The sequence below is a fragment of the Zootoca vivipara genome, chromosome 6 (genome assembly GCF_965207765.1).
Source record: "Zootoca vivipara chromosome 6, rZooViv2.hap1.1, whole genome shotgun sequence".
Taxonomy (NCBI): domain Eukaryota; kingdom Metazoa; phylum Chordata; class Lepidosauria; order Squamata; family Lacertidae; genus Zootoca; species Zootoca vivipara.
Genome location: NC_142589.1, coordinates 72723487 through 72745615, shown reverse-complemented (window position 1 = coordinate 72745615; position 22129 = coordinate 72723487). Strand labels below are relative to the sequence as shown.

The 22129-nt window shown below is 46.6% G+C and overlaps 1 protein-coding gene across 1 annotated transcript; it reads right to left on the bottom strand.

Moving 5' to 3' along the window:
* Positions 1 to 3125: 3125 nt before the first annotated feature.
* On the bottom strand, positions 3126 to 18110 carry LYPD3 (LY6/PLAUR domain containing 3). The gene is made up of 6 exons (XM_035119816.3): positions 17988 to 18110; positions 17767 to 17910; positions 8316 to 8447; positions 7682 to 7852; positions 6682 to 6822; positions 3126 to 5731 (listed from the first exon to the last, which is right to left on the bottom strand). Exons 2-6 carry the CDS (start codon positions 17828 to 17830, stop codon positions 5187 to 5189), a joined length of 1053 nt encoding a protein of 350 aa, XP_034975707.2. The 5' UTR covers positions 17831 to 17910; positions 17988 to 18110; the 3' UTR covers positions 3126 to 5186.
* Between the last annotated feature and the right edge of the window lie 4019 nt (positions 18111 to 22129).

Below are 22129 nucleotides of genomic sequence, written 5' to 3'. Positions count from 1 at the left end.
CGGCATTTGACCCCACGAAAGGTTGTTGTGACCAAATTTGGAATAGCGTGCACAGTGGGGAACACCCCGTCCCAAGCTGGAAAGGTGCTGGAAAGAGCAAATGAGATGATCAAGGGATTGAGGAGCTTTCGCCATGAGGAAGGCAGGAGTCTTGTGCACTTAAACCTATGGAACCCCCTGCCACAAGATGCAATGGTGACTAGTTCCATTAGTTTTCAAGGGATTAGACAGATTCATGATTTGTCCGTTATGATTAGCTTTGAGAGCTCATTGGAGCCTCTAACTCCAGGTACAATATGTGGTGGGGTGCAGGCTATTTTTGTGGACTCCTTGGAGGCACCTCATTGGCTACTGTGGGGAGTAGAATGGTAGAGAATGGATCTTCTTATGTATTTTTCCGTACCCTCCTTCTGTCATTAAACAGGGCCATTGATGTATCTGGTGGCACCTCTCAGTGAGGAGGTTCCATCCCACTGGTGACCAAGATGGGGTCTTTGGGGAACTTAAGGCAGCAACCCTTGGTCAAGGTAAGCTGGTCCGGTGTCTGATCAGTGCCTGATTGGGAGACCAGCCAGGAACTCTGTCTATGTTAACTTAAGTTTCATGGTGGAAGGAAAGGAAGATATAAGCGTAGTAAATAAAATGAAATTGCTGGTCCTTATTTTAGATGCACTAATGGGACACACTGGAGCTGCCAACCCTTTGTGGACCATGGGCACACCTGCAAACTGTAGAAACTGTTAATGGAGGACACCACACATGTGCCACAACTAAGGATGGGCAAATCTGTCAATTTTATTTATTTCATTTCCCCCCCAACCTGCACCAGGAGATTGGTGTGAGAACTATGAGTGAGTGGTGCATTATTTTAAGCCTTTCCTCCCTGCCAGCTCCAAATCATCCGCAAGCTACTCTTGATCCAATGGGAGAAAACATCCAGTTCCCATTTCTACATCAGCTGCTTGCTATATATAAAAAGTGTGCTTTCTGTGTTTTCTCTCTCTCATTTTCCTACTCATATTGAAATACAGCTCCCTTTCAGAATCGCTCCCTGGACCTGACCTGCCTTCAGCCTGCCACAAGTGGGCAACCATGCACAGCCCTTCCTTGTAGCTTGATATGGGTCTCCCAGCTCCCCACACATGATCATTTATTTATTTATTTATTTATTTATTTATTTATTTATTTATTTATTTATTTATTAAAAATGGTAGACTGTAGACTTTCATCAGCCAAAGTGCAATATCTTTATTTGTTCGACCTTCTCCAGCTCATGCTTCCCTTGATATTCCCAACCTTGACAAGAGAGGAATCAGAAACTAATGGCAATAAAAGACAAGCTGCTGATTCATTTACATGTCTAGATCCCTGAGGACCCCAAGAAACTGAGATCAGGAAGGACTGTGTTACACAGCAAAGGGTTGCCAGAGAGACTCAACGAGTGGCGGATATGGCCTGCTGAAAGCATTATTTAAAAAGTATAGTCCAGGAGCTTATGGTTAAAATACTTCTTCAGTACAATATTTCTTTTTGGTGTGAGCAGTCCTTTTTGAAGAGGCAGCTTGGGGGGGTCCTTAGGAAAGTTATCTTAAGACAGAACAGTAGGAGCAAACAGAACAGTAGGAGTGGGGAACCTCTGGGACCCCCAGCTGTTGTTCAACTCCAATTCCCATCACCCCTGAGCATTGGCCGTGTTAACTGAGGCTGATGGGAACTAGTGAAAAGCCACAGCTTTCCCACCATCTTGTGTGTCTTGCCTGGCCCCAGTTTGGTGCCTCTCTCTCCCATTTCTGTGGCGTTTTCTTGAGAGAACTTTCTGATGTGCTGTGTGCTTATTTTCCTACCAGTCCAGACCCTCCAATTGTTCCTGTTTCCCAGGGACAATCCTGGATTTACAGAAGCCACCCCAGTTTCTGATTTGATCCCAGAATGTCCCACATTTCCCTATTTTCATTAAAGAAATGTTGGAAGGTATGATGCCCCCTGAACCATCTGAAGGCAGCCCTATATAGGGAAGGTCCTTTTTTAAAGTTTAATGTTTTATTATGTTTTTATATATGTTGGAAGGTGCCCAGAGTGGCTGGGGCAACCAAGTCTAATGGTTGGGACATAAATAGTAAAAGTATTATTATTATGGAATAGGACATCCCTATTTTCATTGATGTAATGTTGGAGGGTGTGGTCTACCATCCTTAATGGGCTTACTCTGCATTTATCTATTTAATATTTATGTTTATAGTCTACCCTTCAAATACACAATGTGAGACTTGCAATATATATATACACCACAAAACATAAAGGCATTCTACATGTGGGAGAAAGGAGCAGCAACCTTTCCTATCACTTGGAGCAGAGCTGGGTAGCATTTGGCTGTCCAGATGTTGGCAGACTACAACACCCATCATGCTGGCTGAGGCTGATGGGAGTTGGAGCTCCACAACACCTAGAAGGTCACAGGTCCCCCATCCCTGATTTATAGCTATGAAACTGGCTACATTTTAAAGAACTGCTGGAAATCTGATATGTTCCCCATGAGAATATGGCATAAAACAGCATTCCGGAAGAGAGTCTCATACATTTTATACTGTATGTGAGCAAGGTGAGATTGGGGGGTGAGGCAACCATCTGAATCCGAGAGCCAGTGTGGTGTAGTGGTTAAGAGTGGTAGACTCGTAATCTGGGGAACCGGGTTCGCGTCTCCGCTCCTCCACATACAGCTGCTGGGTGACCTTGGGCTAGTCACACTTCTCTGAAGTCTCTCAGCCCCACTCACCTCACAGAGTGTTTGTTGTGGGGGAGGAAGGGAAAGGAGACTGTTAGACACTTTGAGACTCCTTTGGGTAGTGATAAAGCGGGATATCAAATCCAAACTCTTCTTCTTCTTCTCCAAATGTGACTGATGGTCTGATCCATTGATCTGGTGCTGCACTGACTTGGTCAGGGTTTATATGTGTATTTGTTGGCTCATGTTTGAATGCAACAACAACTGGACCAGGGTTTCCCCTCAGCACCTCTCAATGACCCTCTGCAAATCATTGAGCTGTAGAACTGGATGAGACCCCAAGAGTCATCTAATCCAATCCCCTGCAATGCAGGAATCTTGCCCCAAATGATGATGATATATATTCTCTGGATGTGAAAAATATTTAATAGTCAGTATGAGTTTCTGAAAATTCTGCATTGTTATCATATCATTTCAATTTATATCCACAACAGCAGCAGCAGCACTCAATTCAGTGGCTGTTAGTATTTGACAGCACCTGACTTCACTTTAGCAAAATTTAGATTTTGTGTCATTAATTGAACCAGTCAAGAAAGTTTCCTTTAAACAGGTGAAAAGCTGAACTCAATATATTTCAGATCATGATTTGTGAACTTGTCAAATTTCAGGATCAAACCCCCAAGGGAAAGTGCTCCTAATTTTGAAATCTTGCTATTTATTTATCTCAACCTTTGCCAACCTGTTGCCCTCCAGTTTGGATTACATGTGCTGGCTGAGGCTCACGGGAATTTCTACCACAAACATCTGGAGGGCACCAGGTTGGCGAGGGCAGCTTTATTGTTTCAGCCCTAAACTGGACCCAATCCTCTCTGCATCTGGGATTGCAGATGTATTTTGAAATCTAATAATACTAATACTAATACTAATAATAACAATGGCTAAATTGCTGGGTCCCATATCAACAGCTCATTCTTTTTCATAGCTTTGTGTTGTGGTTAACCCAAAACATATTTTTTCTGACCTCTGTCAAATGCTAAAAAGATAAAATACCGGGAGGGAAAGGAAATGGCAACAGTGGCTCTTTGATCTAAATTATTACTGCTACTATGAAATATTTCCATAGCATCTAGCTGAACATAAGAAGAGCTCTGCAGGATCAGGCTAAAGGTCCATCTGCTCCAGCACCCTATTCTCACAGTGGCCAACACTGGAGGTAGACCATTACCTTACCCTCCATGAAGTTCTCCAATTCTCTTTTGAAGCCATTCAAGTTGGTGGCCTTCACTAGAGACAGGGAGAACATATGCATGAGAGCGAATGGGGATGCTCTGTTACTCAGCAATGCACAGAACTGGGAGAGGAAGGAAGCAGTCACTCTGGCTGGTTCCTAGCCCAACTGGTGCTGAAACGCTAAAAGTTGGAAGAATTCAGAATGGTTTAGGGCTGGGCGATATCTGGTTTTCAACATCTCAATATATCACCAGGTAGACATTGCAATATACGGATATATCCCAATGTCTGAAATAAGGATGGAGTTATGTAGAGGCACTGGCTGGCTTCATGGTTTTTCCCCCATTGTGATTTTTTGCACAGCACACCCACCCACCCACCATGATTTGCGATATATTGCCAGATCAAAAACTATGAAGCCGATAACATGATATGGACTTCAAGCTGGTTTGGGATGATATATTGATATATCGCCCAGCTCTAGAATGGTTATATATAGATCTCCAGGAACTATTCATATTACACTCTGGAAAAGGCAAATTATCTTCATTGATTCCAAGGAAATTTGGCAGTCCATCAGACTATCTTGCCTTAAGACTTGCATTTGTCTGGCCACTGGAGGCCAGCTTAGCAGCCCTCTGTCAGTCCCCAAAGCCCCCAAAGCCCACATGAGATAATACAGCCCTCTGAAAACAATCTGATACTGTAGACTGATACATAGGAGAGAGCAGTGCCCCTCGACCATGAGAGAAAACTTATTTGGTGAGCTAAAGAATGACTCAAGGTAAACACCATCGAGAAATGGCTGCCATTGTATTGGCACCAAGCACAATGTCATGAGCCCACGAAAAGGCACGAACACAAATGGAACTCGACTTTGCTTTCTCAGAGCAGAACTGACTTTGGATAGACGTTATGCATAACACAGAAGAACTTTGCCTTGTAAAGTTCCAGCTACCCCTTGTCAGGTGCTACAAGCCATGAAATCCCATGAAAGCAAGGTTAAAAAAAATGAAGTGTGCAAATAAGGGCATGTTTCCAATGAGCAAAGTGTGTTATGCAAGAGCATTTACCATGTGAACTGCAAAACTGGTGGTTTCAAAGCATGTGTAGGCAGAAGCCTAATTCGAGTGTGGGAAGTTATATGAAAAGACAAGGGCCAAATGTGTTTGGGCAGGACTGAAACAGCAAGGGGGAAAGGAAGGAGGTTGAACACCATCTCTTCTCCTTTCATTCAAAGGAGCAACCCAGCCAGCAACAAGGACAGCAATACTGACCCCCCCAAGCTGGCAGAACCCCCCTTTGTAGGATGTTGGCTCTGACGCCCTTCAACTTTCACAGCAGTGTCTCTGTTCCCATCTCTCACTGGGCTCTCACTGTGGTCGTGGTCATGGTCATGGTCGTGGTCGTGGTCGTGGTCGTGGTCGTGGTCATGGTCATGGTCGTCACGACTACTTGGAGGCGGGCTCACAGCAACGGAACGGATTGGCTTGCCAACCGTGGAAGGGGCTGGCGCACTGTTGCGAGTGCGTGCGGAAGTGGTGGTGGTGGCGGCAGTGGCAGTGGTGGCAGCCACAGTGGCGTTGGTGCCTTGCCCGGGCAGGACTGCAAGTCGTGGGATCTTGGGAGCGAAGTAAGTTTTGTTGGAGAGGTCGACATTGCAGAGGCTTCCAGAGCAACAGGAACCCATGACGGTGATAGCTGGGCTACCTTTCATGACCTTGGTGCAGTCCTCATCTTGGACACAGCCCTTGAGGGGCCTGGTCAGGGAGAAGTTGCCTGGAAAAGATTGCTATGTTACTATGTTATTCATTTTTGTGGGTTTTTAAACTATTGTAAACCGCCCTGTTTTCCTCAGATGAAGGGCGGCATAGAACTTCAATAAATAAACAAAAATAATGGCTGCGTGAAGACAAGAAACAATTATATGAGGGGTAACTGATCTCTTTTGCACATGCTTGATTCAGCCCAAATCCATCCAGTGGATATCCAGCGTCAAACATGTCATGAGGTCTGACCCTCTTACTCCGGTATTTTTCTCACACCCCCAAACAAGAGGCAACAGTCAAGTCCTCCCTTGCTCTGGGGTACAACATACCCCTTAAATCAGCAAAATAAAAAAGATTGCTTACAGGTAAGAATACAGGTAAGAAACTCCAGCATTTGAGAGTTTTATGGAACCCCTCTTACGGAAACTCCCAGGTGACTGGATGCATTTTATCCTTTTTTTTTTTTACTCATTTCAGATCGGAATAATGCACCCACTCCTTCGAGGGTGGCTAGATATTGTACCGTTGCGTGTAAAACTTGCCAGGGACTAATTCTAGCAAAGTCATTATTTTGCTTTTGATGCCGAGTGTTCGATTGCATGTCGCAGTTCCTAGTAATTGTATTGTTATGGTCCCCTGTTTCGTTTCGTTTGGTACTGTTTTTATAGTTTCATTTTTGAATACTGATGGTCCTTGACTGTCATAAAGAGATTGCTTGCTTGCTTGCTTGATTTTTTATATATATTTCTGTATTTTTATTTCTTTTTTTACTTTCCATTTTTTCTGGTTTTTTTGGGGGGGGGGAATTAATTAAAAAAAATTATTTTATTTTTTTAAAAGAGAGAGATTGATTGATCGAACCTTCAGCATCTGACCTGCCAGATTTCACCAGGCCCATGTAAATGCACAAAGGAGCCAGATCCAATGGTGGCTATATTAGATCCCCGACGGAGCCCTTACCTGCTTTCATTGTGACATTCCCATGGAAACAGCCTCGGAAAGAGTCATAGCATTTGACTGTGGTAGAGTTGTCCAGTGAACACTCATTGCCGTAACAGCTGTAACATTCTACGCCATTCGCAACCCTGGCACTCTCGTTACCTAGAAGCAACCAAGGATGCATATACATATATTTAAAAAGCAACAGGCACTAGCATGGATGAAATACCTGGCTGCACACTGTAAATTAAGCCTTGCCAACCTGGGACTACAACTCCCATCTGCTCCAGCCAGCATACTTAGGCGCTGGTCTAGCTATTCCAACAATTGAATCCTTGCTGGATCCAGGAATCAGGCATACAGCCTAACCCCCAGTGTCGTAGCTAGCTGCTCAGGTGCCCGGCGCATCGGGTGTGCCCTCCACCCAGGGGCGGGACAAGCCACCCATTGGGCAGGGCAAGCTGGGGCAGGGCGCACTGCATTGAGCCTCACCACTGCCCCCCCCAAGCTGCAGGGTGGCTGAGGGAGTGGCGGTGGGTGGGTGGAAGCCCCATGCTGCCATTTGGGGCAGCATGGAGCCTGCAGGTGCCTAAGCCACTGCGTCACTCCCAGGAGAGACGCATGGCTCGGGCACACTGCAGGCTGCACAGTAAGTGCTGCCCCTTGTGATGTGGCACCCAGTGTCCCCACCCCACCCCCCAGCTATGCCTTTGCTGATTGATTGATTCCAGCAATGTAGTTTGTTGTTCTGTTAGGCATTCATTTTGGGCTGACTGCTTCTCTGAATTAACCTGACAGTTAAAAATGCCACAGAGTTACATTTTGTCACCCCTTCAGTGATGACTCCCAGGGCGGTCTGCAGCCACAACACCCCCCTTCCTACGCCACTGCCCAACTTCCCCTCCCCAAACTCACAACAGTATTCTGACTCAACTCCTTATCCCAACAGGATGAGGAGATATAAGCTCCATTTCTCATCCAAAGGAGGACCTCCATTCCTGCACAGGGCTCTGATTCTCACCGATGGGTTCCAGCTCCAGGTTTTTGATGTCCAGTTTGGTGTTGCAGTGGCTGCTGTTGCACTGGTGCAGCTGAGAGAAGGCCAGGATGCCATGCACATCTACCGCTTTGTCGTTGGTACCTGGCATGCCCAATCCGCAGCCTTTTTCGCCAACCGAGAACTTCCCATGACCTGCAAATGGGACAAGCAGAGTTTACACAGGGAGACAACAAAGAGGTACTTCTCAAATGCTGATCTACTCAGAGGGCAAAACTGCACATTTCAAGGGAGCAAAAGGCAGGACTCTGCAACCTTGGGTGTCCACCTGAACCAATAATTCAAATCTGAGCCAGTAATTAGTAGTTCAGATTTCACTCCAACAGCTTCTCCCTGGAAGTTGTGAAATAGCTCGGTTCTTTTGTGCCTTTGCCTCAACACGGAGCAATTACAACCAGCACCTCCTGTCCAACTTGGAACAGAGGAAAGGGATTGGAGTGCAGAACTTTTTTGGTGCTTCTCCTTTTGTCGAAGATAGAGATATCCTTGACCATCTCCATGTTGTTGGGGTTGATGGGATCTGGAATCCAACAGCAGGAAGGTCACAAATTTCCCTGACCCTGGTTTAGAGACTGAAGATGGTGGGCTGCCTACTCACTCCATTCCACAGCTGCCACTGTTTCCACACAGACATGGGTAGATGCCGGGCACTCCACTTTCTTCATATTCTCTACATTGCACCCACCATCGCCCAAGTCGACGCAGCTGTTGCACTCCAGTGCCAGAGCATCTGTAAAGGAGAGGGCAGGGAGGGGGAAGATCAAAGAGAAAAGTAGATTTACGATTTTCCTGCAACAGAATTTGTATGTCTCTTAGACTTGGAGGATTCGCAAGCAAAAAAAGGGGGGGTGTCATTTGATTTTCTCAATGGAAAAGAAGATTGGACCAGGTCATGGGCTCATCGCGTCCAGTGTCCTGTTTTTACAATGGCCAACCACATGCAGGACCCAAGAAGCACAGCACTCTCCCCTTCCTGCAATTTCCAGCAAGTTGTATTCAGAGGCTTTACTGCCTCCAACAACAACAAAAACAACTGATATCAAGCATTTCTGAAGAAATGATGTTTGATGACAGAGATTGTTGTGAGACAACATTGCAAAAGCACAAAACGATCCCTCCTTTGGCTAATGTAATGCTTACACACACACACACACACACACACACACACACACACACACCCCTCCAGCTCTGTTGGTATCAGTTTCCCACACTACAGAAACATGCTTTATAATTTGCAGAATGACTGTTGTTAAAAGACTGGGACCCTTTACGCTGACAACTTTCATATGTTCTGCCGAAAGATATTTGGCAAGAAACCCTGAAACACATAAGATATATGGCTAGCTATAAAACCCAAGTACTCCCCAAACCCCTGTTCTTGGGATATCATGTAAGTTATAAGACATACTTTAGGAGGACGTAATATGTACATTAGCAAAAAAAAATTATTAGTTCTGTGTAATAAAGAAGTGAGGAGAGTACAGCTCCAAGTGTATAATTAATCTATCTGTTCCTGTTTTAATACGAAACAGAGAAGAATTGGACACTGATACAAATGATTGAAGGAACATATGGAGCATTTGGTGGTGGTGGTGGTGGGGAGATGCCACACAGTCCTCTGTGCAACTCTGCCATCTTAGAACATGCACATATGGTGGAACAAGACTTCACTGTTGCTGCGACTGGGTCACAATGTGTCCAAACTGCACCAGCCTGAACCTTTCTCCTTGATGCCTGTTTTCTGTGCGCTGGAAGATTCGATTTCAAACTTGCAAACCTCAGCATACTACACTGCCCTCTGCAGTTTGAAGTGGTACATGGCAGGGAACATCTTACCACTTTACAGAACAAATAAACTAGCTTGTTTCTCTTCCAGCAGGCAAATTCCTGTGACAGCAATAGGGAGGCCAGCCTACACAGGGTCAAAGGGGAACTGACAATAAACTTAATGTATTTTTATTTTATCATAGAGACCCTCATTGAGCAAGATTTGCAGATGGTTTTAAATATCTTATTCTCTGAGCAGGGGCGTCTTACCCTTAGAGGCTAGTGGCGTGGGACGCCAGGGCGCCAAGTTCTGGAGGGCGCCAGGGAAGAGGCGGAGACTGGATGCGGCGCCTCCTGGCATCACCCTCACCGAAGCAGCGCCACACCCGGAGCCTCCATCTGCCGTAGCCACCACGGCACAAAGCGTCCAGCTGAGCTGGGAGGCGCCGCGTCCAGCCTCCACCTCTTCCCCGCTGGAGGAGCCGCTCTCCAGGCACTGCCCGCCTCCTCCAGCCCAGCCGGCACCGCCATCCACCCTAAAAAAAAGGTGGACGACAACTCTGGCAAACGGGGTGGGGGTGGAGGAAGCTTTGCACTATGGCGCCGGATATGCTTAAGACGGCCCTGTCTCTGAGAGAGTATTTTGTTTGGTTGGCGAGGGTTTTGACAACCTGTGCTGCTTTTGTACTTTTTATATCTTGGAAGGAGGAGCAATCCAATACTCCAGGGATGAGGAAGCTGTGGTCTTCCAGATGTTACTGGACTACAGCTGCCACCATCCCTCATCAGTGGCCATGCTGGCTGGGGCTGATGGGAGTTGGAGTCCAGCAACATTCTCTATATTCCCTGCTATACCCACTGGCCCAGGGGTAAGGCCCATTGTACTCAGTGGGATTTACCTGTGAGCAGACATGTTGCCCTTGTAATTGTTTTGCTTTGCTTTAGCTCAACAACAATCAACAACAGCTTGATTTCTGTAGCACCCTGTGTCACAGGGAAGGCTAGGGCAGCGATAAACATGCACTAATATGATAAAGAGGCAGCAAAGCAAATTGTACTCATTCTTTTATTTATTTTGTGATTTCTTCTCAAAGTTCTCATGAGCTGCCTCTGGAAACTGGGTTTATTGGCTCTGATAATAAACAGAGATCGGGAATTATTTCCTGCACAACAGCTCCGTTTGTTTACCAAACAGCTCGAAGGTAGCCAAATGTCATCCAAATGTTTTGGACTACGATTCCCACCATCCCTGCCTATTGAGTTGGCCGGGTGGCGCTGATGGGAACTGGGACATTGGGAGGGCCCAAGGTCAGTCAGCTTGCCCTGTCCTAAGCCTTTCCGTGGAACAACAGTTCCCAGAATTCCCTGGGAAAGGGAAATGGCCGGTAAATAAACCAAGCCTGTGCTGTAGTTCGTGCCCTGTGTGGACTCTCCTTCTCTCTCTCTCTCTCTCTCTCTCTCTCTCTCTCTCTCTCTCTCTCTCTCTCTCTCTCTCTCGACAGGCTGCTACCACCAGGCAAGGAATGTGCAGCTGAGCAAGTGCAGATTTCAGTTCCACATCATGGGTGGCGCCAGCAGTCTGCCAAGTCAGGCACATGTACATGCTCAGGCCCGCAAAAGTGTGTCACTGTGCTGCCTTTGTGTGCATACTTCCTCAACCTAAAATCTGAGGAGGGTCGTTTTTTTTTAAGTGTCATTTCACTTTATGCCTCATATTATGCTGTGCCCCTTCGTCAGTCTTGGCTCTGCCTGCTCCCGACAACCCTGCAACGACCACCTGCCAATCAGTCCTGCCTGCATTGCTGTCACCTTCCCTATCCACTCCCTTCTCCCAGCTCCTTCTTCCTTGTCTTTCCTCTATCCCTCTTCCTGCAGGTTCGTGTCTGCTCCGGTTCTGAGAAGACCCCACCCTAGGGTGGGGCTAATATTAATAGAGGCGCTCCCAGCTGTGTAAGAGCACCCCAGGGCTTGCCCGGATAGCTTTCAGTCACAAGCTCCATTGCATTCTCTGTTCTCCCCGTGGCATCCACGACCGCTCCTCCAAAACTCCAGACCTTCTGGAAGGATATGAAATATGCAGACCTTCCAAGCACCCCCATTTCCCAGGGACAATCTGGGATTTATAGAAGCCATCCCGGTTTCTAATTTGATCCCAGAATGTCCCGCTTTTTACTTAGGGCATCCCTATTTTTATCAGAAAAATGTTGGAGGGTATGAAGTTATGCGTCCCCCGAGCCAAGGAGATACAACCTTTAGGAAACATCTGAAGGCAGCCCTATATTGTGTGTGTGTGTGTGTGTGTGTGTGTGTGTGTGTGTCTGTGTGTGTGTGTGTATTTTTTTTCCTAAAAAAATTATTTAGGGGTACTCTCATTTTCCTAGTCATATTGAAATACTGCCCCTCAATAAGGCCAAACTTAGAGTCACAAAATGTTTAGAGGTATGCGTACCATTGCATCCCCCCCTCCAAAAAAAGCACTACACACACACACACACACACACACACACACACATACACACAAAGTGTATATATTGTTTTTTATATGTTGGAAGCCTCCCAGAGTAGCTGGGGCAACCCAGTTTGATGGATAAGATAATAATAATAATAATAATAATAATAATAATAATAATAATAATAATAATAGAATTGGATGTCCTTATTTTCATAGGAGAAATGTTGGAGAGTATGAATATAGGGTAGCTTGTCTTTGAAGGGGCACATTCCCAAACTAACAGCTCTGCCAATTGCACCTATCTCCTTAGGCGACACTCCTCACTGGCTGTGGCTTTGAATGTGTTTTTGCCTGGCTGGAAGGTGCCTTTGAACCCTTTGCTTGTCTGGACGGAGGACAAAAAGGCATGTGCTGAGAGCGTCCGCAGAAACCGGGCCACTGCCCAAAGGTTAAATTATCATTTGTTACTCTGCCCACTTCAGCTTCTTTCCCTGCCCATCTTGGCATGTGGCTAGAAGGTTGCCTGGAAGGGAATGCGGCTGTTGGGCTGAGAAAAATTCCCCAGCTCCTGGTTTACTGGGCAGCTGGGTGTGTGTTAAACCCTGAGAGCAAAAGCCACTGTTTCCCTCTCTCTCTGAAAGCCAGGCTAAACATGCAGCTTTCCAGTTTTGTGGGACACCTTTTTCCTTTTGGGGGGAGGGGAGGGGAGGAGGAGGAGGAGGAGGAGGAGGAGGAGGAGGAGGAGGAGGAGGAGGAGAAGAAGAAGAAGAAGAAGAAGAAGAAGAAGAAGAAGAAGAAGAAGAAGAAGAAGAAGAAGAAGAAGAAGAAGAAGAAGAAGAAGAAAGCTGGAGGAAGACTGGGTTAAGCAACTCCTCTCCTTACTGCTTCTCCATGCAAAAACTCCCCCCTCTGAAGCAGGTTTTGTTTACAACAAACAAAACCGGCCATCAGTCAAATGATATTGAACCTTAGCAAAGATTTCAAAAAATAACATTGAACGAGAAGAAACAGTTAACATCAGTAAGTAAACCACAGCCCCTGTCAATAAAGCCTCAAATGGCAGCACCCATCTTTCTACTCATTAAATGCCCAGTCAAATAAAACTCTTAGACTGGCGCCTGAAACTCATCAGATTAGACACCAGGTGAGAAGCCCCGGGGAGAGCATCCTACAGAGGCAGACACGTTTCTTTGTAATGGATAGTGAAGAGCCAGTGCAGAGAAGTGGTTAGAGGGTTGTGCTGGGGCTTCAGAGAACAGAGTTCCAATCCCCACTCAGCCATGAAGCTCACTGGGTGGCCTTGGGCCAATCGCTCCCTCCCAGCCTAGCCTACCCCACAGGGTTGTTGTGAGGAGAAAACTCTGTATGCTACCTGGAGCTCCTTGGAGGAAAGGTGGGGTATAAATGCAGTTTGGCCCCATTTAATGCCAGTGAGATTGGGCAGCTGCTGGGAACCCACATTGCAGCAGGAGGGCCACTGGCAAAATGCCTCTGGACTCCCTCCTTCTCCTCCTCACCAGAGTGACCTGCTCTGTCACCTGCCTCTCACTCTGGCCCAGAGGTCAAGAGCAAGCAAGGGGTGAGGAGAGAGGGATGTGGTTGCCAATGCCTGGCGGTTCGTTGGCTCTACCTGGCAAGCAAACAGTTGGCAGCAATGAGGAGGTTGAGAAGCCACAGCAGCTGGCAACAGCGAGTGGGTAGACATGCAAACTCAGTGTGGCCCATTGAAGGTTCCTTTTACAAGCCCACCCCCTGGGGAAAAAACCCTGGAGCTGTCAATAAAAACGCTGCTTTTATTTTTTTATTTACAAAGAATCTATTCAAACAGGCCACAGGCCTAATAATAGACTTGACCTTCTTGACCTTGGCTTTTTCTCTTTGACATTTGAACAGAAGAGGACAGGCTGGGTTTGACCATGAGTGGCCCAAGCTGAAAGCTGCCCTCAGATGTCTCTCAGTGATGTGGCACTCAATACAAATGGCCAAGCTGTAACTTAGTGAGGGGCAGGGCTGGTCCTCTCATGAGGGAAGCTGCAACAGTTGCCTCAGATGGCAAGTATGTGAACCGGCAACCCCCCCCCCCCGGGACCTCCCATTTGCTTGCATCATTGTTTTCCAGGCAATGATAGGAAGGGAAAAGCTTCAAGTACCAGGTACCTGGGAGGGGCACAAAATGTCTCCCAGCCACCTTGCCCAGAATGCCTCACACTGTGGAAGGATCCCCAAGGCCCTTCTTGAAGCAAGACAGGGAGGGAGGGAGGGAGGGAGGGAGGGAGGGAGGGAGGGAGGGAGGGAGGAAAGAACCTGGATGATTCCCTGGTCCTGAATGGGGTAACTGTGCCCCTGAAGGACCAGGTGTGCAGCCTGGGAGTCATTTTGGACTCACATCTGTCCATGGGGGCACAGGTCAATTCTGTGTCCAGGGCAGCTGTTTACCAGCTCCGTCTGGTACGCAGGCTGACACCCTACCTGCCCGTGGACTGTCTCGCCAGAGTGGTGCATGCTCTAGTTATCTCTTGCTTGGACTACTGCGATGCACTCTATGTGGGGCTACCTTTGAAGGTGACCCGGAAACTACAACTAATCCAGAATGCGGCAGCTAGACTGGTGACTGGGAGCGACCGCCGAGACTACATAACACCGGTCTTGAGAGACCTACATTGGCTCCCAGTACGTTTCCAAGCAAAATTCAAAGTGTTGGTGCTGACCTTTAAAGCCCTAAAGGGCCTTGGTGCACTATACCTGAAGGGGCATCTCCACCTCCATCATTCTGCCCGGACGCTGGTGGTTCCCTCGCTGCGAGAAGCCAAGTTACAGGGAACCAGGCAGAGGGCCCTTCTTGGTAGTGGCACCCGCCCTGTGGAATGCCCTCCCACTAGGTGTCAAAGAGAACACCAACTACCAGACTTTTAGAAGACATCTGAAGGCAGCTCTGTTTAGGGAAACTTTTAATGTTTGACGGACTACTGTATTTTAATATTTTGTTGGAAGCCACCCAGAGTGGCTAGGGAAACCCAGCCAGATAGGCGGGGTATGTATAAATAAATAAATAAATAAATAAATAAATAAATAAATAAATGTATACTACTACTACTACTACTACTACTGCTACTACTACTACCAGCATTGGTTCTTTTGTGATGGCAAAAGCAGGGAAGGGATCAGGAGAGGAGAGAAAAAGGAAGGGAATAGGGCAGAGACAGAGGTAGTGCAATGCCTTGCACTGGGCCTGTTGAGGAGAGCCTAACTTAGCCATGTTGGGAGCTGTAGATTCTGCTATCTGCCCATGAGGTGAGGAGAATCTTGGCAGGCTCTTGCTCCTCCAGATGTTTTGTGGTAAAATTATCCTCACACATGGATGAACACTACAGATGTTCAGCGCCCTTTTGGGGTTGTTACATCCAGCCCGATAAGCTCACGTTATTTCCTCCCTTACATTTGTATCCTGCCTTTATTCCATTGTGGAACCCAAAGCGGCAGACATGTTGTTTCTGAGGCAGAGTCCAATCCAGGCCCTGACCAGAGCCAGACCTGCATAGTTTCAGCAAGGTGGTGGCCTTGGGTGCCTTCAGACCGTACACTGGAACAAGTCTGTGCTTGTTCGGTGGCTTCCTGCTTTTGCCACACCTCTTGGCGTTCCCAAAGATGTGATGAGGATAAAATGAAACCTTTGGATGGATTCATAACCAGCCCCGATGGGCCTTTGTGATGGGTTGGGAAAAGAAATCTAAGCCGATCGTCTCCATATTGTGCCCTCGGTCAGGGCTGTTTAATTAACAGCCTTAGGTTCCACCCTTCCTTTAAGAAGCTAATGGTGACAGACATGAGGCAATCCTCACAGTTTATCCTCACAGCAACCCTGTGAGGTAGGTTGAGCAGAGAAATTGTGATAAGGCGAGGAACTTGTGGATGTTGTTGGACTCTAGCTTAAGGTTACCAGGCGTCCCCATTTCCTGGGGACAGTCCCTGGATTTACAAATCAGTCCCCATACAAAATCCATTGAAGTTGAAAAGTGTCCCCGGATTCATTGAATTTTTTTTGGTAACCTTACTCTAGCTCCCATCATCCCTGACAATTGCCTGAGATGGCTGATGCTGATGGGAGCTGGGAGCCCCAAAGCATTTGTGGGCAAGGGACTGGTTCTCTGCCCTTGGCCTAATGCCTCACAACAAGCTTAAGAGATAGGAGAGATCTGAACCCATGTCTACCAAGTCAAACTTCAGTAGCCACTAACATACCATCCTTGAGAGCAGGCAACAGCTTCTCCTACCTCAAGAAGAGGTTGCGTAAGACTAGCCAAGGGTAATTATGGCCCAGACCAGAGCCATAATTAAGGATACAAGTTCTCCTGTGAGGTGGTTAGACTCATTGGTGGCTAACATTTTGAGAGGTTAAAAAGGTGCTCCCCGTTGATAAGGCCACATGCTTTTATTTTAACAAGTAAATTGTGTTAATGTGGCTATGGGCTGCAAGCTCCATCTTATGTGTCCTTCAGTGGTGTAGTGTTAAATGATGAAGTGCAACAAACTTATTATTCTCATCATCAAGTTTTCATGACAGCCCCCAAAGGAGAGTCAAAAAATGGAGCAGAGGAGCTTTATACAGAGTGGGACCATTGGTCCATCTAGCTCAGATTTGTCCACACAGGCTGGCAGCATCTCTCCAGATCTTCTCTCCCAGCCCTACTTGGAGGTGCCAGAAACTGAACCCAGGAACATCCTGCATGCAAAGCAGGTGCTCTACCACTAAGCCCGATCCTTCCCTGATGCAGGTAGCTGCGTTGATCCATGATAGATAGGTTGATAGAGATGTGTGTGTGATGTTGCACACACAGCAACAGCACAATGTCCAGTTGATTATTATGCATAGTCTTCACAGATTAAGACTACATAGGTCTGACTTGTAAAACACAATAAGCATCCACAAAAGACCCCTGTTCAGCTGAAATGAAGTGTTTAGCTCATGCTAAAACATTGCAAAGCAATGTTACCATCGAAAGTGCTAGCATGGGGTAAGAACCCCATAGAAAATAAAAGAAACATCTGTTTGAATCTCGTTCTCTGACTTCCTCTGTGCTAATCTGTCACAAACAACTTGAAAGCCTTGTTATCGCCTCTTTCACTTGTTGGAGCAAGGAAGTCCCTAGGTTACGCTGGTACTCAGGTGGCAGATGCCACCATCACTCCTGCTTTGAAAAAAGTCCCAGATCTGTGCTTCCCTGGCATCCCCTCCATTACTGGAGGCATTATCTTCCTAAACAGGAAATGCCTCGGCTAAGATAAAGCTTTCAGTGTCGCATGTATGCATTATCTAAACACAAGGTGTGCCTTATCTATAGATTACCATGATTACTACATGATATACCATGATTACTATTAGCTGCCTCCTCTGATTACCAGTTTCTGGAAGCTACTGGAGGGGCAACTGCTCAGTTCCTGCTTGCTAGTTTCTCACAAGTATCTGGGTGGCCACTGTGAGACCAGGATGGTAGATTAGATGGGCCACTGGCCTGATCCCTCAGGCTTCTTCTTGTATTATTGAACCAGAGTTTAACAATGAATCAATTGAGTCATATGATTATTCAGCTGAAACCTGGAGGGTTTTTTTTAGTCCTCTGCTAGGATTTAGGCATGGGTAAAAAGGCCATGCACATTCATGTTCCTAAATTTTTCACAGATCCTACAAGAGAGACCCTACCTTACTTCATCACCCCGACACCCCACTCTACAGCATTGCCACTAATCCAGGCCTACCCCAGATTCTATGGGGTTCCATGTTGGCATGATCCTGTTGCCACAGCCAAACGGATGAGATTTCCATCACCCCTACCTTTCATGAAGAATGTCACCGCCACTAGAAAGACGGATGCACGGAGGAGAAAGTGAGTGCCCATTGCTCTGCTCGTTAAGTCCTCCAGGACTTGTTTCAGATCTTCTCCACCTGTGTTGCCGTCAGTCTTCCTGCCGTCAATGTCTGAAAGAGGAAGCTAAGACATTAAATATGAGCAGACAGCTGGGGCGGGGCATCTCAGGCTCCCCCATGAGACACACCTCCTCTAAGCTGCGTTGCTCAGTATTTTGATGATGGCCCAAAGCATCTCCACTCCACTACCCGGCCTCCGCCCTCCTTCCTTCATGTTTCCTCTCCAGCCCAGGGCCCATCACTTCCCTTCCTCAGCATTTTAAGGCCGGTTATTGTGGAGGTGTCTCCATCAGGGAACCTGAAGAGCCAGTTGTGGGATATCTTTTGATGCTGTTAGCCCAGGGCTTCGAGGCAGGGGAAGATAATTGTGGGCAAGTCTGGGCAGCAAGCGGGACCTGGAGAAAGCTTGCAGAGGTTACAGAAGATGCTGTCGTAAGGCTACCCAGATAAGGAATTCCACTGTCTCCTTATAGTGGTGCAGCATTGGGAGAGGGAGAGGGTTGGAAGGTCTGCTTCCATTTGTGGCAGGGGATTCTGACAGGAACATAAGTAGAACCTACTGGATTTGGCCTATGGCCCGCCTTGTCCAGCATCCTGTTCTCACAGTGGCCAACTTGCAAGCAGGATTCGAGCACAAAAACACACTCTCTCCACACTGCGGTTTCCAGAAACTGGTATTTCAGCTACAGCATACCCTCCAACATTTCTCCGATGAAAATAGGGATATCTTATTTAATGATGGTGATGGTGATGGTGATATACTCTGCCCTTCTGACCATAGCTGCCAAGTTATCCCTTTTTTAAAGGGATTTTCCCTTATGCTGAATAGGCTTCCTCATGAGAAAAGGGAAAACTTGGCAGCTATGCTTCTGACTGAGTTGCCCCAGCCACTCTGGGTGGCTTCCCACCTATATAAAAAAACCTAATAAAACATTAAACATTGAAAAAATACTTCCCTATACAGGACTGCCTTCAGATGTCTTCTAAAGGTTGCATTACTGTTTTATTATTTATACGCAGCCACTCTGAGCAGCTCCCAACAGAATATTAAAAGCATGATAAAATGTCAAACATTAAAAACTTCCTTAAACAGGGCTGCCTTCAGATGTCTTCTAAAAGTCAGATAGTTGTTCATTTCCTTGACATCTGATGGGAGGGTGTTCCACAGGGAACACTATTGAGAAGGCCCTCTGCCTGGTTCTCTGCCTAGTTACTTATTTCCTTGGCTTGGGGGTTGCATAACTCCATACCCTCCAACATTTCTCCGATGAAAATAGGGATGTCCCAAGAAAAAGCAGAACATTCTGGGATCAAATCAGAAACTGTGATAAGCTTCTGAAAATCTGGGAATCAACTCTCCTCAGCTGCTCCTAGGGTTGCCAGACTCAATAGAGAACAGGACTTCTGTGCCTTGGAAATTAAACAAAGGGTCTGCTGGTTCCTCTTTAAGGTTTCCAGACTCAAAAGAGAGCAGGACAATTAAAGGAACAGAAGTCCTGTCCTCTATTGAGTCTGGCAACCCTAGCAGCTCCCCTGCTCATTCTGAATTTAAGTGATAAAAAAGGAGGAAGTAAGATAATCTTGGAAAGGTATAGTTCTGATTTAGGAACGGCTTTATCTGCAGAAGCTGCCTAGTGGAGCTTTTTGTATTATAAAGAGAAAAGTTTGTCTCCTGCTAACGCCTGTAAATGAAACAGTTTTTTAGAGGCACAGCAAAAAGCATAGGAAAAATTCGCAACTCCAGAATGCAACAGGGTGACTCAGGTGTAGGAGTGGTCCCTGTTGCTAAGGTGGTCCCTGCTCCACCTCCAGAATTAGTGTGGATGATTCTGCATCATGGAAAGAATGGGGCTGACTGCGTGTGACTCAGCATAGTCGGCAACTGTGATTCAGCACCTAATCTGATTGAGCACCTAACCTGATTTATTGGCCTCCACCTATGACTTTGGAGCATCATGTGACGTACCGAACATGCCAGAACACATGCAAGCACAGACCATTGCAGCATTCCCCCACGTGGTTGGCTGAACATATGTGATGCATGCCAATCTAGTGTGAGAAATTGGATGTGATGGGTGAACTGGGTGTACAAAATGAAAATGAGAAGTTAAGTCAGGAGTTCTGGCTTACTTTTTGAGCTCTAGACAACGTCTCTCTCGCTCTCTCTATGTCTCTCTGTGTGTTGTTTTATGGTGGTTTTCACTTTTTACTGCCAAGGCTCTTATGCTTTAACAATGACTCCTAGCCATGATGGCGATGGTTTGTCTCCATGACTGGCAGCAGCTGGGGCATCGCAAGGGGGGGAAGCGGGGTGTGTGGTCCACCCCGGGTGTCATGCCTGGTGTGTGTGTGACCAAATTCCCCTGGGCTGATTGGCGTGGTGGCACTCGCACCCACGTCGGGTGGATTTTCGGGATTGGTGTGTTTGTCGTCATGAAAATTCACCCACTGATTGTGCAAATATGGCCAGCGATCAGCCTGGCACCCTCTGGCAGGCGGTACTCGCATCCCAAAAATTGCAATGGGGGGAGTGCCAAAAAAAATAAAATCACACTGGGTACCACCTGGCCTTGCTATGCCTCTGGGCAGCAGTAGTGCTTCTGAATCCTAGTTTCTGGAAACTGCAGGAGCTCTTGCAGTTGGGTCCTGCTTGAAGGTTTCCTGCACGTATCTGGATGGCCTCTGTGAGAACAGGAAGCTGGACCTGATTGGCCTTTGTCTTCATCCAGCAGGATCTTCTTATGTTTATAAAAATATGTGTTGTGTGGAGAAAGTTGATACAGACAAGTTTTTCTCCCTCTCTTGTAGCAGCAGAACTTGTGAACCCTCAGTGAACCTGAATGTTGGAAGATGGAAGACCGATAAAAGAAAGTGCTTCTCCACACAATGCAAAGGAAGCAGTGCTGGCCACGTACTTGGGCTGTATCTACACTGATCTGTAAAAACGTTATGAAATATAACATTATATAACTCTCAATGAAGTTTTCCATTGTCGAAGGCTCACTGCTCTACAGCACCACCTGGTGTCACATTTTAATACAGTGGTACCTTGGTTCTCAAACTTAATCCGTTCTGGGAGTCTTTTCCAAAACCAAAGCATTCCAAAACCAAGGTGCGCTTTCCCATAGAAAGTAATGCAAAATGTTCTACTTTGTATTATTTTAAACAATAAAGTCTTTAAATTTTTTTAAAAAAAGTAATGCAAAATTGATTAATCCATGGGTAGGCAAACTAAGGCCCAGGGGCTGGATTGGGCCCAATCGACTTCTAAATCCAGCCCGCAGACGGTCCGGAAATCAGCGTGTTTTTACATGAATAGAATGTTTCCTTTTATTTAAAATGCATCTCTGGGTTATTTGTGAGGGCTGCCTGGTGTTTTTACATGACTAGAATGTGTGCTTTTATTTAAAATGCATCTCTGGGTAATTTGTGGTGCATATGAATTCATTCATTCCCCCTCCAAATATATTCTGGCCCCCCACAAGGTCTGAGAGACAGTGGACTGGCCCCTTGCTGAAAATTTTTCCGGACCCCTGGCATTAATCCGTTCTAGACTTTTAAAAACAACCCCTAAAACAGCAATTTAACATGAATTTTACTATGTAACGAGACCATTGATCCATAAGATGAAAGCAATAAACAATGTAGTGCAGTCACAAAATCAATCAATCAATCAATCAATCAGTAGCTGAACTGGGTTCCACACAGCCACAAAAACAAAACAAAAAGCCGCAAAAACAAAACCACAAAATAAATAGCAAAAACAGACAGACCTTAGCGTAACACTCAAAACGGAAGTGTGGCCCTCAAATTGGAAGAGTAACACTCAAAACGGAGCACGTTCAGCTTCTGAAAAAAGTTTGCAAACCGGAACACTTACTTCCAGGTTTGCAGTGCTGGGATCCAAGTTGTTTGAGTACCAAGGTGTTTGAGAACCAAGGTACCGCTGTAACACATTTTTAATGCTATAAACAACCAGTGTAGATCCACCGTTGGGTGGTTTTAAAAGAGGATTGGACAAATTCATGGAGGAGAAGGCTATCAAGAGTTACTCACCATAATGACTATGTTCTGCCACCAAGCCTGTAGGCAGTAATGCTACAGAAGGAATGCTTCTGAACAGGGCCGTCTTCAGTATATTTGGCGCCCTGGCGCCGTGGTGCGATGGATCCCTCTGGTGCCCCCGCCCTGTCCCGTTTCCCAGCATGGTGGGTGGGTGGAGCTGCACGGACGGGCGCAGCTGCGCGGCATGCGGGCAGGCGCACCTCCG

Coding starts and splice junctions, on each gene's coding strand:
- LYPD3 (XM_035119816.3), bottom strand. CDS start 17,830: ATGGGCACTCACTTTCTCCTCCGTGCATCCGTCTTTCTAGTGGCGGTG. Junction 8,448..17,766: donor GGTGACATTCTTCATGAAAG/GTAGGGGTGATG, acceptor TCTCCTTTACAG/ATGCTCTGGCACTGGAGTGC. Junction 6,823..7,681: donor CCTGGAGCTGGAACCCATCG/GTGAGAATCAGA, acceptor GGTTGCTTCTAG/GTAACGAGAGTGCCAGGGTT.